We start from the raw sequence: 18,746 nt of genomic DNA, 5'->3' as shown, positions 1-18,746 counted from the left end.
GTTCTGCCATGTAGTTTTTTGGTCTTGCAACCGTTCACACCATTGAAGCCAGTGCACTGTCCAGTGTTCTGACCTATTCCTCCTTGAGCAAGCCATCAGTGGGTGTATCTGCACAAAGTAGAGTAGGATCATCGTCCTCAAGATGGAATGCTGGAGTTCTGGAGTTCTACTAACCTGGGAGAACACTGTATACTTTCCCTTTCCTCATCCTTCATCTTCAGCACCAGGTCAAGTCCTGTGGGTTTTTTTTTTTTTTTTTAAGATTTTATTTATTTATTCGTGAAAATACATAGAGAAGCAGGCTCCCTGCGGGAAGCCTGATGTGAGACTTGATCCCAGGACCCCAGGATCATGACCTGAGCCAAAGGCATGTGCTCAACCACTGAACCACCCACCTAGGCACCTCAAGTCCTGTAGGTTTTACCACCTTCCCCTTCCTCTCTTCCTCTCTATCGCCACCTCCCTCATGGAAGCTGCATCATCTCTTGCCCAGACTAATGCAGTAGTCTCTTCATAGCATCCACCTCACTCCATAAACCACTTTTCACAGTAATCTCTTTATAATGCAAATATGCTAATGTCACCCATTACTAAAAATGTTTCCCCTTTTGTTCCACACTCTGTGCTCCAGCCTCAGCCTTAGTGCTCATCTTTCAGGACCCCAGCTCCCTCATTCCATTCATTGCTTCTGTCCCTTCAGGATTCAGCTCATCTGTCACTTGCTCACAGAGCCCTCCCTGATCTTGACAAGGTCAGATCTCTCAGTTACAAGCTTTTCCAGCAACATAGAGCTCTCTTTTGTGGCATAAACCAGGATCTCCAACTTCTATTCATTTCTGTGATTACTGCACTAGAATCTGCATCCTCCACTAATCTGTAATGGTGGGCTGGTACACTGCCTAGGGGGGTGTGGGGTTGATTTGTAGCCTTTGTAGATTGCTGTGGTATAAGTAAAACCACCACAGAAAACTTCAAGCTCCCAATTATGGCTTGCAAAATCCCTGAAAACTTAAAAATTGGCTCTCATGAGCTTGTATGAGCTGGCTTCAGCGTACTCTCAGGGCAGGCTTTCTATCTGGTTTTGTACCCTCATGACAAATAAAATGTCTGAAGATAATTGAAGATCCATAAGTATTTGGAGTACAAATGAATGAGCAATGCTGAAGTTTAAATGAGCCTTCAGAATAGCTATTTCCAGAAGATTAAAGACTTTGAATGCTTGCCCTGAGAAAGGAATAAGAAAGTCATGATATTTCTGTTCTATTTAAAGAACAGAAATATTTTTATGTTTTTTATTTATATATTTATTTAACAGAAATATCTGTATCAGGCACTAATATAAGTACTTTACAAATACTAACCCATTTAATCTTCCTAACAAAGGTAAATACTATTAGTACTCCTACTTTGCAGATAAAGAAACTGGAGCTCGGAGTTATGTGCCAAATTGGTAGACCTGGGCTTTGAACTCAAGAAGTGTGATTGTATAGCCCATGTAACTAACCACTAGGCTGTGCTGCATCAGGACTAGCTCTGGAGATGATCCATGGCCCATATTCCTATCTTGCTCCAACCTAAGTACATCCATCCCAGAGACATGGCTGTGTGCTCTTCAAGTCACTGCCACTCAATAATAACAAAATGAAAAAGGTTCAGAGATGAGGCTCTGAAATATTGGGGGAAATATCAGTTCTTCTGCATAAGGACAGAAGAAAAAGAACAAGAATTTTCAGAGCCATAATATAACCATGGGGAAAGACTTTAAACATTTATTTACCAAATTCTAGTAAGAGGATACTGACTTGGTCAACTTCCATAAAAGGAAACATTAAAACCTGAGAGGTGAGTTTGAGATATTAGCGTTTATACAATGTTCTTCTCTGCATATAGTCTAACTTTACCTCTAAGACTACCCTGGGAGATGAGGAAAATCAAGCTCATTTTGATAAGCCAAGGACATCGCAGTTCAGAAATTAGGGGACATATCAAGGCCACATAACCACCTATCAGCAAAACTGAGCCCAAATGTGTGCCAGAGGATGGCCAGCTCCAACCCTCTTATGCTGCTCAGTGTTACTTACCAAGCAGGTCTCATAAAATCATAGCTCCTCAGAGGAAGTCAATTCCTGGAGCTAATTGTGCTGAGGAGCATTATAAAGCAAAATGTAATTAGATTCAAAGGAGGTTTACACAGATTCTGGGGTGATAGCCTAATATTGCAATAAGGGTTGGGACTGTATTTCTAACTTTTGATGTAGTTGTTCATTTAACAGTGGGACTCCTAGGTACTATGTACCTATTGCGTGCAGGGACTGTCAAGATCAAACATGAATTTCTTCCTTTATTGCCCATTCTATGTGCAGTATGAGGACCATGCCTGCCCCCACTGAATAAAAGTAATAATATGGAGTTTTTGCATGGATAGAAAGGGCGTCCATTTAGAAGGAAAGGCTGGAATAATCAGATTGTGGGGGCATTTTGAATGCCAAGGGAAGCAATTTTATTTCATCCTGTAGGAAAAGGAAGGTCAATGAAGACTTTTAAACAAGGGGATGACATCACCATCATCATCACAATAAAAATAATAACTACTATGCACAGAACACCTATTGCTTTCAAGGCTTTCAGCCCTCAAACCCTCATGCCAGAACTAGTATCAACCCCACTTGGCAGAGGAGGGAGCTTGAGGAGAGAGATAACAGCTCATAAGGAGCAGAGCCTGGATGTGACCCCACACCTACCTGAATTCAGTTTACTCTTACCCTAAACACTCTGCAGAATCTTTGCTTTTGAACATACCCTGCACAGCACATGGGGTCGAAGGTGTGGGAGCCATCAGGATTTCTTTGGGTGGCTAAAAGCATGAAAAAGATGAAATTTAGAAGAGAGAAAGAAAAAGCAGAGAGGCAGGGAGAGAAACAGCAGCTGAGGCAGGCAGTGTTTAGGAAAGCATGTAAGTGTGAATTTTGAGACAGAAAGAAGGGGAAGATGGTACAGAGAGATACCTAGAGGTCAGGCAGGATGGGAATGGACAAGGATCTGTAAGATTTGCCAAATGAAGAGGGCTTCAGGGACTTCCAAGAGAGCACTTTCAGCGGAATGGTGGGGGTGGGCACCAGATTGCTGTGGGCTGAGGAATGAGTGGGAGGTGAAGACATGGCCAGCAGCATGTAAACTTACTCTTTCAAGAAATATGATAGTGAGGGGGAGGGGAGGAAGAAGGCCTGAAATGGGAAGATGGCAGCAGGAAGGGTTTTCTAGGGGGATGGAGGTGGGGAGCGACTTGAGCAGTTGTAAGCCATAATGAAAGCAAAGGCTGAAAGCTAGCAGTTGGGGAGGTTCTCCCTGAGAGCCCAGAAGGAGCTCCCAGGGATGGATGGAGAGCATGAGTGAGAGCTCCTGCGGTTGGCCTTCTTCAGGGCTGTGGAACGATGGAGGTAGATCTATCTCTGTGGCCCCTTGCAGATCTAATTTTCTTTCCCTTTTCTTTCTCCTCCTTCCTCCCTCTTTCTCTCTTGCCATAAGTATTTACTTAACACCTACTATGTGCTAGGTCTTACGCCAAGCCCTGTGGCTATTATAATGACTGAGACAGTGTATATCACTGTTACAATTGAGTGGTGTGATAGATATTAAACAAGAAGATTCATGAATATATATATTGTGTAACTACAGATTGTATGATAATGCCAAAAAATGAAGTTCATCGAGCATTTCCAATGTACTAAGTACTTTATGAGCATTTTCTCATTAAGTACACACACAGACACACACCTCATAAGAAAGGCATTATTGGTATTTCCTTTTGCAGATCAGGAAACTGAGGCATAGAGGTCAGATGACTTCACATCGCTCAGAAAGGTGGAGCGTGAGATTCAACTTATACTTGCCTATCTTCGGACAGATGCTCTTAATTTAACTACCACACGGTCCTGACTCCTTGTGTTTAGAACTTTAGCACCAGGATGGGCAAGATCTGTGGGTGTGCCCATCCTAGGGGAAGCTCACAAATCTCCAGAACTGGGAAGAAATCAGGAGTTCATTTACTTTCTTTTTCCTCCAGGTGTGGTCCCTGAGCCAGCAGCATCCACAGCACCTGGAAGTTTGTTAGAAACACGGAAGCTCCAGCCCAGGCTGACCCACTAGATCAGGATCCGCAGGTGCTTAGTATGTATCTTAAAGTTGGAAGAAGCCTGGTCTAGAGCCCACTTCTCTCCTTAGAGACGGGCAACCTAGACCCCAGCTATTGGAGGTAACGGAGTGGTGGAACTTGAGGGACTGGTCTCCGCAGCCCGCCGTAGGCCTGAATGGGCGTTTCCACTCTTGTCCTGAGGCCAGGAGGTGGGAGAGCGCGAAGGAAGAGAGCGCAAGGTGCTCGGCGCGCGCAAGGTGCTCGGCGCGCGCAAGGTGCTCGGCGCGCGCAAGGTGCTCGGCGCGCGCAAGGTGCTCGGCGCGCGCAAGGTGCTCGGCGCGCGCAAGGTGCTCGGCGCGCGCAAGGTGCTCGGCGCGCGCAAGGTGCTCGCGGGCTCCCGGGCCCCGCGGGGCCGAGGCGGCGTGGGCGCCCCGAGGGCCGGGCCGCGGCGTCGGCGTCCCCGTCCCCGTCCCCGTCCCCGTCCCCGCGCCGGCCCGGCCCGGCCCGGCCCGGCCCCTCAGCTCCACCCCCTGCCTCCCCCTCCCGCCCGCTCTCGCCTCCTGAAAAGCCAGCCCGCCCGGGGCGGCGGCGCAGAGTCGGGCCCGGCGCACGAGGCAGCCAGCGCGGCCATGACGGCGGAGAAGGCGCTGCCTCTGGGCAACGGGAAGGCTGCCGAGGAGGCGCGGGAGTCGGAGGCGCTGGGAGGCGGCGGCGGGGGCGCGGCGGGGGCGCGCGACCCGCGCGACAAGCGCGACAAGGCGGTCCACGAGCGGGGCCAGTGGAACAACAAGGTGGAGTTCGTGCTGAGCGTGGCCGGGGAGATCATCGGGCTGGGCAACGTGTGGCGCTTCCCTTACCTGTGCTACAAGAACGGAGGAGGTGAGGCGGCACCCGCGGCGCCAAGGAGGACGGGTGGGGGCGGGGAGCGGGGGGTGCGCGCGCGACCCCCCCGCGCCTGCGTGGAGCGGGACCCTGGGGCAGTGCCCGCCTCGGCCCCGCGGCTCTCCCAGCCCAGGGCTCCGTGCACGTGCCGCCTCGCACCTGAATGTGCCGCCTGCTGGCACGCGGGGACTTGGCAGCCAGGTGCCTTCTGTGGCGGCGTGAGCTGGAGGCCTAGGCTAGGAGCCTTTGCTTCTGGCACTTGCATTACTGCTTGGGGCGGGAGCCTCAGCTTCCCGGAAGCCGGCACCAAGGAAGGGGACCCTGATCATTATCTGAGTAGGTTCGGGTTTTGAGCGCTTAGTGAAAAAATGCCAGACTCCGTAACAAGCTTTACCTACATCATCTCATTTCATCCTTAACGTCACCTTTGCGGGCATTGGTATACCCATTTTGCAGATGAGAATGCAAAGGGTCAAAGAAATAACCCCATAAGAGATAAAGGTGGGATTCTGCAACCAAGGCCTGGTTTTAAACTGGGATTGGACTGACAACAGGGAAAAACTTGTAGGTGGGTCATGGATGTTTCATTTGCCCTTAAGGTGTTCACTAGGTCCCCTTTCCGGCCTATCTGGTGGAAACGTTGGCACCAAGCAGTTTCTTTCACTGGTCTCAGAATCACCCACAACCAATAGCAACAACGCTGATTTGATGTTTAGGAGATGCTTAGAGATTGTGAAGTGGGGGACAGGGAAAGGAAGGAGAGGAGTCGTTCCTGGTGACATGCCCAAGTCCGTTTGGTGGAGGTGCTGCAGTGAATCCTCAGATCTTTCAGCTCAAGGAGTTTAGGAGCCTCTACCTGTGGTATCAACAGGACAGATAGCAGGTGCATGGCAAGGGACCCTGTGAAACCTTCTTGGGTGGCACGGTTTTTCCAAGGAAAAGCCTGTGTCTGTGTATCCCTTTCTTTGCTGTGCCCCTGCCCCTCCAGCAGATCCCCAGACCCCAACTGAAGGTGGCTCAGAAGTTGGCTGGCAGGGACCACACTGTTAGACTGCATGGAGCAGGACTTCCTGTGCGAGCAGTTGCAGGGAGAGCGAGAAGGGTACTGCTTGGCCCAGGCCCTTTCTTTGGAGACATTCATCCTGAAGGCACAGGCTGCTCCAAGCCTGCTCTGCACTAGTAATGAAGTGGCCGCCGGTGTTGGTGGCTTGGCATAAGGGAGAGAGGGAGTGGACTGGGAGACCTGGAACGTGCTCTGTGGCCTCAGCTGTGAGTTCTGCCTCTCTGCAGATTCAGCCATCATTAGTTGCCGTGTCTTCTTAGAAAACTGTGGAAACCTTTTAGGGTAATCTTAGGCAAAAATTGTTTTAACATCTTTTTTTAATACAGGAAATGGTTGTGCCAAAACAAAATGCATGCCTAAAAGGAGAAAACAGTAAGTTGGGTTAATTACAAATTATGCACAGATTTTTTAAAAAGTTGTAGTGAGTAAAGTTTAAAAATTAGCCTTTTTTTTTTTCCCTCTGAAACTTGCCAAAAAGTCTTCATTGGGTACGCAGATATCCTGATTTAACTGAGCTAGTTATCTTAAGGATTACTAGCTTCATGAATACATAGGCTAAAAGCTTTTCCGAAAGTGCCATCTGTTAGGTTCTAGAGAGTTTACAGGTAAGCTAACATATTAGGGGAACTACTGCAGCTTTTTCTAATCACTTAGACTTATATTCAACAAACAGACCCTCTTGTTCCTTTTCACACACTTTTTGCCTTCTGATACAGTTGAGGTATCTTGCCCTTTAAAAAAATATCTACACAATTCTATTCATAGATCCCAACAATAGTTTTTAAGATATTTCTTTCCCAATGTGAAACGTTAAAGAAAGCATCTTGCCCCAAAAAGCTAAGACCCTTTCAAAATCTGGTAGATGTGGTCCTACTATCAGGATTGATCAAAATTGTTGTTATTTAATTCAAAGGTTAAAGAGACTTCATTAAGCAAAAAGCAATTTCAGTTAACGCCTTCATTTGTGCGATCAGATGCTGGGGAATTGCATGTGTTTTCAGGCTTTGTTATTAGATAGGTGAGAGAGAATGAGGGATTTGGAAAAAATCCTTTTCTGGTTATAATAGCTCATTCACCTCAGTTATTTAATTTGTTTCACAGAAAGACCCAGGCAATGGGTATTGTGTATCAAGATAGGAGGACTAAAGCTTATGGTGGTCTTTTCCCAGACTGATACAAAGTCAGCCTTTCTGAATAGATAGATTCTTGCTGCAAACCCCTTATAATTCAGCTCCATACCTGACCCTCATGTGTTGGGGCCTGATACTGCTTATTGCACATCTCCTGGAGAATGCTTTTCTTAATGAAAAAGATTTTTTTTTTTTTTCAGATCACTTCGAAGTAAATAAGAAGGGGCCCCTTCACCTAGCCTACTGAAGTTACTTTAGAATATTAGAATAGAAAAGAAGAATGTAATGTCCAGGGAGGGAGTGGATTTAACCTGTGCCTGGAGGGTGAAATATATAATTATAGAATCAACCAAAGAAAACACTTTTACATTATCATCTTAGATGCACATTTCTATGAGATAAGTGGTACAGGTATCGAGTATTAAAGCCCCATTTTACAGATGAAGAGATTGAGTCTGGGAGATGTGATGTAGAGACAGCAGAGACCCAGGGCCATGTTTTCTGCCTGTGGTCCTCAAGGTGTGGACTTGACCTGAAGCTCAGAGAACATTATGTCTTGCACATAGTAGGTGCTTATTAAAGATTTCTTGTGCCAAACCTGAAGTAGTAGAGGCAATTTTAACCTCATTCCCTTACTTTGCATCCTTGTAGGGGCGTTCCTGATTCCCTACGTGGTGTTTTTTATTTGCTGTGGAATTCCTGTTTTTTTCTTGGAAACAGCTCTGGGACAATTCACGAGTGAGGGTGGCATTACGTGTTGGAGGAAAGTTTGCCCTTTATTTGAAGGTAAGCATTGAGATAGAAAATGAAATGGTGCCTAAGTGATGTCAGGCTGTGAAAAGTAGCTGAGACTATCTTAACAAGGTGGAGAGAGACACAAATCCCTCCCTTTGTTCTTTCAGGCATCGGCTATGCAACACAAGTGATCGAGGCCCATCTAAATGTATACTACATCATCATCCTGGCATGGGCCATTTTCTACCTAAGCAACTGCTTCACTACTGAGCTCCCCTGGGCCACCTGTGGGCATGAGTGGAACACAGGTATGGCCCCCAGGGAGGGTCTCTCTGCTGGTCTTGCTGGAGGGCCTGGCATTGGGGGTATGCCCTTATCCTGGAGATCAATCCTGGCCTTTGTCCTCTTGACATGGGGCCAGATTCCCCTGAAATTGGAGGTCAGTTCTGTACCAGGTCTGGTTGCATTCTGTGGGTTGCAGCCCTGAGCCTATGCTGAGCCCTGGCCCAGAATTGGCACGGGTGGAAGAGTGGTGATATCCTTTCCTCACTTTGCCAAATACAGAGACTGAGCCCTTTGCAGACAGAGTAGGGGTTCAGGCTCCAGTTCCAACCCTACTTCTTGGGGTATCAGATTTTCTTCTGCAAAATGAAGGGGTTAGGCTAGATCAAGGATTGCAAACCAGGGGCCTACAGACCAATTAGGCTTTAGATCAGTGATCAGCAAATTTCAAAAATGTGTTTGGTTGTCAATTTTTTTTTTTTTTTTTGGTTGTCAAAATATAAAACCCAGAAAACCTCACATGAAAATCCAGATTTCCAGCTTCTCTTGAAAAATTAAAAGATTTGGCAACAGCAGATCCACATTCCCACCTACTTGCTTGGCAGCAATGCTAATAAGCACTTGTCTTTAGATAAGTCCTCTATCCTCAAGTTGACCACAGTCTCCACCCAGCCCACATTACCTATTTACTTTACCTGTCTCACCCAGTTACATATTTGAATTTACCATTCTCCCACTCCCTTGAATGAATAACTTTTTAGGTTACGTTGGATTTTAATGCGCTGTTTGCTTTTCGATTTGTCCATCCCATCAAGATTAAGTTTTATAATCCAGGGAGGGCAAATAACATGTTTAATCCCTATCTGTGATGGCCATGCTCAGAGCAGACATCACTAATAGATCATGGAACTCTTTCCTTTTGAGTTTAGTCTTGGCTTCAGAACCCTTCTCAGCATTGTTCCAGGCAGCCACTGCCTTTTGATTGGAATCAGCACACATGCTCACCACCTGTGTTACAACCTGTGGTTAGGTTGTCCCTGGAAGTGGCTTGTCGTCCTGAAGGCTGAGAAAGTAAGACTGGGTAGGATGTTGGTTGCCAGCAGAAGGAACAGTAGGAATTAGGCCTAGAGAATACTATGAAGTAGTTTCTAGTCCTGCATGACTTTATCCTGCTCCCACCCATTGCATTTCCTGGAGGTCTCACTGTCTCTCTTTAGGTCACTGGTTCTTAACCTTTCTTTGGCCAGGGACTTCATAGAGATGTTTATCAAATTAAAATTCAAGGATATACTCTTAGAGGCCTGTGAGTCCTCCATGATAATTTAATTGTGTTTGTTTCTTTTGAGGACACTCTAAAAATATGCACATGTTCTGGATTCTCTACCCAACCACCTTATAACTGAGGACAGTCAGGAGATTTCAGTGCCTGATTTTGTGCGTGTTTATAACTTAAGATGTAGTCTTGATAAATAGGATGATGGTGGCCAATGGAGAAGAGGGGAGAGACTTAATTTATAAATAGTACTTTGGTACTGAGTGAAGTCCAGTTAAGAATGCAACAAACTGTAAGAATAAAGATATTGTGAAAGCCTGACCAGATCAAAAGGGTAGTAGAATTGAATCTCATGTAGCCAGTGGAAGAATAGTCAAGCTGAACTCAATAGACCCTGCCTCCTCCCTGTCGATTCCTTTTTTTTTGTTGGGAAATCCATTTAATTTCACAAAATGGCATTATCCTACACATCCATTTTATGCTATCAATTTGAATTGTGTTCTGTAGTTGATATTTAATGTATAATTTAATTCTGGCTTTATTATATGAATACTATAATCACAAATAACTTATAACTCATTTGTACATAATTAAATGTCATTTTAATAAAAATACCTTGTCAACGTTGGATGTCTGAGAAATTTTTTTACTCTAGAAAAAAAAACGAGAAACATTGTTTTAGAGACTGATCAAAACTAAAGGCTCCTCTCTCTGGAAAAAGGCACAAGGGTACCTAGAATCTCAGATTTTCAGATTCCTTTCGGGACTTTGTGGACCTCACAGACCTCCCCACCCCCCCACTCCTTTCAGAATATGGTTAGTATTTGTCAAGAGGAGCTGGAAGGAGGCGGATGATCAGAGGACATTTCCCCAGCAGACTGCAAACCTTTCTTTTACTGGCTTGCAGCCCACCGTTCTCTTAATAGTGTGTAAACACTTGTGATGTGTAAAACATCATGTGTGGGAGGTGCTTCTGCTCCAGAGTTTACAGATGTAGTTGGAGGGTTTGCACACATGTGAGGAGAGAGCAGTGCCGGAGGGAGGTGGAGCACTGGCTCTGTGCTGACCCCCGTGCTGGGTGCAGGACCTCCAAAGTGAATGGTACAGCTGCACTTGGGGAGTTCACAGTCTGATGGTGGCCAAGGTGCCTCTGTAACCAGGGGTGCTGTAAAGAGGTATAAGTTCCATGGTGGGGAACAGACCTGGGTGATAACCATAACAAAAGAGATGGAGCACTGACTGGAGTCTACTCCCAGGTATGTCCCTAAATGGCTGGTGACTTTGTAGAGGAGGGAGAGAGTATGGATGTGGGTCCTCTGAATATTTCTGAACCTTAGATTCTCTTCCTCAAAATAAAGGGAGTTGGAGAAGGTAGTTTCTTGGAAGGCCTTTAAATCCTAATTTTCTTAGACTTTAGGAGGAGGAAGATTGAGGAAGTCTTCCTGGCAGAAGGGGTTGATCTGAACCATTAAAGTTAAACAGTTAGATGTTTTTTACTTGAAATTCAAATTCTCCCATAGTCCCCAAGTTTCATGAAATGAAGAGACATTTGATAAGTCCTTTCTTGCTTGGACTGATCAAGTGAGGGAATGGTGAAGAAAGCAGAAATCCTTTACACATATAGGCTTGTGACATCTCATCCAGTTATCACATCTTTATGAGGTAGCTGCAATGTTAGTATCTTTCTACATGAAGGAAAACTGAGTCTCAACTGTATTACTGTCATAGAGACCCCATGACTGACCCACTCCTTTCATTCCTTTATTCCTGCTGGGGCCACTGGGCAGGGCAGAAATGCCATGGACATGTCTTCAGTAGGGAAGTAGAAAAAAGGAAAGGAAATTAGGGAGCAAGGCACAGGGAAAGAGTTTGATAGGGCATATGGAGTGGAAATGAGAGAAGGTACCCTGCCCCCAAAACTTTTCCTCCTGTTCGATCAGACCAAACCTCTCTCTTAAACTGTAAGTTATTGATTGATTTCCATCCCCAATGTTCTCTGAGGCATGTTTGCTTGGAGTGGCTGGGTAAAACCACCTGGTTGCATCATCATCTCTGAATGTTTCCCAAGATCCAACCCTTGCAGAGGTTAATCTTATATTTCTTGTCTTGTTTTCACTGTAGAGAATTGTGTGGAGTTCCAGAAACTGAACATGAGCAACCACAGTCATGTGTCCCTGCAGAATGCCACCTCTCCCGTCATGGAGTTTTGGGAGTAAGTGGAAAATGACTTGTGTCCCTTGGCCTGTGAGGCCTCTGTCCTGGTCCTGTTCAGTTAACATTGCCCCCACCCTGGGAAAAGCCTGACCTCTTCTTTCTATGGCTTCACACTTCCTGGCTTCTGTGGGCATTTGACTGCTTTGGAAACCAGTGTGAAGATTTTAGAGGTTTCCCAAAGGAGCAGCTAAGAGAAATGTTTTCTTGTTCTTTAATGACATGTCAGCATGCCTGGTTGCTTATTAGGATAAGAAGTGGTGGTAAAATGATAGTTAAAAAAAAAAAAAAGGCATTTTTAACAAAAGAGGAGACATAGTGTGTTTGTGATAAGCTAAGTCAAAACTATATTTAGCCTGGAAAGCAGACATCTTCAGGGAGAGGGGACAGGTTTGTTTTCTGAAGTGTCATGCTGAAGTGTCATGCACAAAGGAAGCAGATCAACTTTAATGGTAGAGGTTATAAAGAGGAAGATTTCAAATGTGCTTTAAGGGAAGAACTCAATTTCACAGCACTGGTCTGCACGTACTTCCGAAGGTTGTAATCACCCATCCCTGAAAGTGTTTAGCTGGTTGAGGGCTGTCACTCATTGGGGAGATATCTGAATCCAACATTACAGGCTGTAATTATGTGGATGGGCATTTTCCTAGAGGTGGGCATTTTTCCGTCAGTATTCCAGACGGGTCTATGACCTAGCAGTTACAGGGCTGCCACGTGTGATTATAGAAGTCATTCACTGCACAACCCTAGGGGGCATCATTTATATTGTGAAATGTGTGTTCCAGAATTGTGCATTCCCAACTTGCATAACAGTACACAGTGGCCCTGACTCAGGATCTCCTGAGTAGGGATAGGAGAATCCCTTATTCCAGGTATTGAAGAGATGTTTCTTCTGTGAGTCAGAGGTTGGGCTAAATGCTTTCTGAGGCTTTTCAGTCCAAAAAAAGTATGGCTTTATTCAAGAGCATCCCCTACACTAATTCCTAATGCCGATTATCAGTAGTGTAGAGGGGCAGTGGTTTTATGAGTTTATTTAAGAGAAATGTTTATGAGTGATTTAATTATCTTCCCAGATTCCATTCACCTCCTTCCCTCTTTAGAGGTCATGATACTGAATTTAAACTTAACATTCTCATGTTTATACTTAATGTGTGTGTGTGTTATCTCACATATATACACACATTATACATTAATATGTAATTCTATATTTTAATTTTATATAAGTTTTACATTAAGATATATATCTATAAACTATTTGTATATTAATAGTACATGTGTTGTATATTCATCTCCTGAATAGTACCTAGACCTTTCTTCCATACTTAAAAATTTTGTATTGATGATATCCATTACTTACATTTTCTTACAACCTTGTTTCTTTGCTCCACGTTGGTTTTCAGATGTTCCCGTGTTGATATACATGTAGCTTTGGTTCATTTATTTTTTCCTGCTGTATAGTATTTCAATACATAAAAAGACAACACTGTGTTTAGCCAGCTCCTCTTGATGGGAATTTAGACTTTCTCCTGTTTCCCACTGTTATAAGCACACTGAATAAATATCTTCTCCATGCTTCGCTATGTGTCTGAATGAAGGGTTCTAGGCCATACAGAGTAGAATTACTCATAGTATGGTGCAAGCATTATGGGTTTTATCAGATAATGTCAAATTGCTTTCTGAAAAGATTGTTCTAATTTACTTTCTCAACACTAGTGTATGTGAATTCTACTGTTCTATATTCTAGACAGTACTTGGTCTGGTTGATTTTTAAGTTTTGAATCTTGCTATTTCAAGTTGGCATTCCTCTAATTACTTGTGAGGTTGATCACCATTTCATGTTTTTTCCTCTATCTGGGTTCTTCATCTGTGAACTTCCTGTTCATATCCTTTTCTCTTTGGATGTCTTTTCTAATGGGTAGGAATTTTGATACATTCTAGATAATAGTATATTGATACTTTCTAGATGTAAGTATGCTGCAAATAGCTTTTCCTACTGTGTGGCTTTTCTTATTTATTTATGGCATATAGGAGTTTCAACTTTATTGAAATCAGATTTGCCAGTATATTCTTTTTGGTTTACATAGTTGGTACCTTATTTAAGATGTATTACCCTACCCCAAAGTTGTAAACATCTTCTGTATTTTCTTCTAAGAGTTTTAAAAGTTTCTATTTTCATATTTAGGAATTTTATTTTTGCATATGATATGATGTAGGAGTTCAGGATTTGTTTTGTTTTTGTTTTTTTAATATAAATTACCATTTTTTTCAGCAGTATTTGCTGAATAATTCACATTTTCCTACTGGTTTGTAATGCTCTCTTTCATATATGATTTTCCTGAAAGCACAGGTCTGTTTTGGGGCTCTGTGTTCCATTCCACTGGTCTCTTTGGCTAATTGTGTGTTAATACCACACCTATACTTTTATTGTAAGCCTAGAGGTGGTAAGACAAGTCTCTCACTTTATTATTTTCCAAAATTATTTTAGATTCAGCTTTCAGGTTAAATCACAGTAAAGAAAAAATAACTCTATGGGGATTATGGTTGGCAGTATATTGAATATATAGGTTAATTTGAAGAAAATGGACATCTTTATGATTGAGTGTCTCTGTCAATGAACATGGTATAGCTCTCCTTTTATTTGGGCTTTTTTAAATGCCCAATACATTAGTATTACTTAAATGTCTGTAGAGTAGCAGCATTAGAATCACCTGGTTAGAAATACAGATTCTTCAGCCCTTCCCAGACCTACTGAGTCATAGTCCCAAATACAACATACATAAGATGTGTGCTAGAGAGGAGGCTGCTATGGTGGGTGGGCCAGTGTGGCCTTTCCCAGCTGCACTGGGCTATGATTTCTCAGAGGAATGTCACAGAGACTTATTTCAAGCTGCACATTTAAGGGTCTGTAAGACAGGATCTCTGTGCTTCCTTAGGGAACCTATCCTGAAACTCCACACTGGACAAGATCTCATAGTAACTTACCATTGTTTTGCACCATCTATTTCCTTTGTAATATATATATATATATTCATTTCATATATATATATAATTGTGTGTATAAAACCTCAATTAAATCATTTTTTGTGCAACATGTTTGTTTATTGTCTGTATTCCCTAAAAGGTAGTTTTACAACAACACCTTGTTTGGCTTTATTTACTATTGCTGGTCTTGGAAGACCCCTCAGTGAATATTTACAGAATGGATAGATGCATGGGAGGAAGGCAGGCAGGCAATATTTTCTAGAAAACATTACACGAAGAGTCAACATTCTCTGACAAGGACTCTTCCTGTCACTAATCCGCCCAGCCAATATCATTGATTGCTTCCAGGATCCCTTTGTGATATACGTATTATCAACTTATTTGGACACTAAGTGGTGGGAGAAGACAGCTAACCTGCATCTTTATGTGTAACTGGACCTTTTGGCCTACCACTTGACCATTCCAGATGAAAGTCCATGGGAGAATAGAACCAGTGATTCTAGTTTTCTATTAGACTGCATCTTTATTATCTGTGCTGTTTTGAATGTGCCACATCCTTAAAGCTCTTGAATACTGATGTGACACCTTTTCATAAGATGCTTTTGTCAGACAGCTATAGTTCATCTTTTCACAGAGTTGGGCTTGGAACAGAGACTCCGTGAGATGTTCATAATATCCTACAAAAATCTGCTGGGGGCCACATAAATTTGAGAAGGGCTGAAGGCTGTACTCTTCAGCAAGAACGTCTATTTCTTTGATTAACTCAGATTCCTCAACATCTTTTCCTGTGGAATCATTTGGAACCTTTCCCTTCCTCCCCTTCTGACACTTCCACCTCCCTGAATGCTAGCAGTCCACAAAACACAGTTTGACACATACTATGTTAGGAGGGAGTTTTTCCTTAAATTCAGCCAAGAGTTGACTTCTGGGGCTTTGTATAAAGCATGCCTAATTCTTCACCAGTGTGACAGCCCTTCAAGTATTGGATCAAGTTTCCTCAGAAGCATTTCTTCTTTGGTTCTTTTCACTGTTTCCTTGTGTGGCTGGCTCACAGATGCCTCATCTTGGTTCAGGTCCCAGGTATGCTCTTGTTATCTTTCCTCACTGCCTCTGACTCCAGGGACCTCATTTAGGGATGCACTGCTTGATCAGAATAGAATTCCTTGGCCGCCTGCTCATTCTCTCATTTCACAAATGTCTGAGCTCCTGGTGCATGCACTTAGGAAGAACTACTGCACATTTGGAGGAGGCAATAATCTGGGATGCAGTTCTTGCCCTCTAGAAGCAGAGGTGAGACAAGCTCCTAAACTACCATACAATCTGTTACAAGGTGCTACTTCCCTGCCATGACCAGTCATGGCTTCACCTTGACCTTGGGCACCTGGCCCAAATATCCCCTCTCCTACCATCTTAAGGGTTCATTTCCCTTTTAAGGGTATAAATTGTTGGCTTAGCCAGTGAGAACCAAGACTGGAAAGTCTTAGATTCTGGCTCAGGCAGGTGGCCTATGGGGAAGGGCCGTTTGTCTTTCTGATGTCAGATTTCAAAATTAGGCCATCCTGGTTTTCTTAGAAACTCATTATGCATCTAGCATCTGAGCATTTTTCTAAATATGTTTGCAGTTCTAAATTTTAAGCCCTCTGTTGGGATTGAGTACTGTCAAATATGTAACCAGCCTCATGGCATCAGGTGGGATTTGCTCTTTCTTCACTTAAGACCGTGAATCCCATTGGTCCACAGGTCTTCAGCAAATCCATGTATTGCTGTGTATACAATTGAAATCACTTTTGCATGGTGTCCATTTAACCAGCATTTGTTGAGCACATACTGTGTGCTGGGCCTGAATTAAGCTCTAAGGGTTTTCAGTTCTATATCTTTATTCAGAAGGATGAGGTCCTATCTTTCTGGTTTATCTTCACTGGATGAGTTTTTAAAATTTAATTATTTCTAAATCATGTGCCACTTGATTTTCTTTGGACACAAATTTTGGGAGGCAGAGGAAATGGAGTGAAACCCTGATTCTTTCTGTGGACCCAGGGCCCAGCACTGCTTCCCTCTCAGACTCCTTCCCCTCTACTATTGCCCTCATCTACACAGGCCTTCTTTCTGTCCTTTGTATATACTTGTCCCACGCTCAGTCACAGGCATTTGTTATTCCCTTTGTTTAGCAGACTCCTCACCAGATCCTTATGTATCTGGCTCCTTCTTATCATTGCATCTTTTTTTTTTCCTAAGATTTTATTTATTTATTCATGAGAGACACCGAGAGAGAGGCAGAGACGTAGGGAGAGGGAGAAGCAGGCTCCCCACAGGGACCCTGATGCAGGACTCCATCCCAGGACCCCAGGATCATGACCAAAGGCAGATGATCAACCACTGAGCCACTCAGGTGCCCCTTACTTCTTACTGCAGATGGGCCGCCCTCTCTGACCATCCCAGCTACATCAGCACTCAGCTTCTCTCAACTTCATCGCTCTGTTCTGTTGTCTACAAAGCACTTCCTGTAATCCTCATGTCTTTGTGTACTTCCATATTTTCTCCCTCCCTCCCTTAGGATATAAGCCCATGCCAGCAAGGACTGTCTTTGTTTCCTGTTGTTTTGACAACACATTCTAGGTACTTAATAAATATTAGTAGAGATGGATGAGTGAATGAATGAATGAATGAATGGATGGATGTTTTTTAACCCCTTAGAGTTTGTTGTCCTTATTTGTAAGTTGGGAGTGATAATGATAACACCCACCTACAATGCTGAGATGAGGATAAGTCCTCGCCTGTATTGAACCCAGTATGGCTAGACCCTTTGGAAAGGATTGATTGCAGAAAGAATGTTCATGATTGACTTTCCTGTTTGTGAGATGGGGATTAGCCCGGTTCCCCACCCTGCCACCTTCTCTGGATTGCTGTGAGGATTAAAGGAAAGAACATACACTAAGACCTTGGATGGGTTGTAAGTCAGGTGCCCACCTTAGCTCCTGACACTGAGGCTCAGTGCCTCTCTTCAACCCACCTCTGCACATGCAGATTCATAGCTGGTCCTCATGCAGAATTGGCTTGTGTGTCTGGAGCAATCTTTGAGCCTCCTACTAGAGGGTCAGAAGTGCCCCACCCCCCACCCCGCCCCAGACCCTTTCCCTAAGTCAGAACCCAACACTGGGTGGCACCATCTACTTCTGCTAGTTTGGAGTACCTTACTCCCAATATATTACCTCCTTCATGTACATAGTGTAGACTTCAGCCAGCAAGTTCTAGAACCCAGTTTAAGTCCTCTCTTCCTCCACCAGCCCAGCACACCACCCAGGGTAGCTTACCTCCCTGAGCCTCCATCTGCTTCTCTGAAAATGGGATGGTAATAGTACCTAACTCTCAAGGGGGTCAGAGCTTTGGATGAGATGAGGCCTATGTGCTTTCCACGTGGTGAGTACTCAATATGTAGTAGCTAATTTTTAAAAGGAAGCTGTCATTCAGCTCTTTGAAAGCCTACCTGGATTCTTTTCAGCATTCTTAGAGAAGGCTCATTAACTAGTTCTGTTTGCCCCTTAGAGTGGATCTGAAGAACTCTCAGTGCATTTTCTTCACTTGATTGTTGTTTTGACATTTTCTGAGAACCTCCAAGGTGCTGGGCACCTTGTCAGTAGCCAGAAAGATCAGGGGGCTTCTATCTGTACCTAAAGAAGCATATAGCTTAGTAAGAGGAAGCTGGAAAGTAAAAATATAATAATAAAATAAAATGAGTGAAGTAAGTCAGTCGGAGAAGGACAAACATTTTATGTTCTCATTCATTTGGGGAATATAAATAATAGTGAAAGGGAATATAAGGGAAGGGAGAAGAAATGTGTGGGAAATATCAGAAAGGGAGACATAACGTAAAGACTGCTAACTCTGGGAAACGAACTAGGGGTGGTAGAAGGGGAGGAGGGCGGAGGGTGGGAGTGATTGGGTGACGGGCACTGGGGGTTATTCTGTATGTTGGTAAATTCAACACCAATAAAAAAAAAAGGAAAGAAAAAAATAATAAAAAGATTTTTTTGAAATATAAAGCAACATATTTGTAGG

At 43.8% G+C, this 18,746-nt stretch overlaps 1 protein-coding gene across 1 annotated transcript in view; it reads left to right on the top strand.

The window, feature by feature from the left end:
* The first annotated feature begins 4,744 nt into the window (after positions 1-4,744).
* The window catches only part of SLC6A11 (solute carrier family 6 member 11), a 128,867-nt gene continuing 114,865 nt past the window's right edge, over positions 4,745-18,746 (top strand). The window contains exons 1-4 of the mRNA XM_072785112.1: positions 4,745-5,011; positions 7,859-7,993; positions 8,110-8,250; positions 11,619-11,709. Of these exons, the coding sequence (XP_072641213.1) occupies positions 4,762-5,011; positions 7,859-7,993; positions 8,110-8,250; positions 11,619-11,709 (617 nt within the window). The 5' untranslated portion in view covers positions 4,745-4,761. The remainder of the gene's footprint in view (positions 5,012-7,858; positions 7,994-8,109; positions 8,251-11,618; positions 11,710-18,746) is intronic.

The sequence above is a fragment of the Canis lupus genome, chromosome 19 (assembly GCF_048164855.1).
Source record: "Canis lupus baileyi chromosome 19, mCanLup2.hap1, whole genome shotgun sequence".
Lineage (NCBI taxonomy): Eukaryota > Metazoa > Chordata > Mammalia > Carnivora > Canidae > Canis > Canis lupus.
This window is presented reverse-complemented; position numbering and strand designations above follow the sequence as displayed.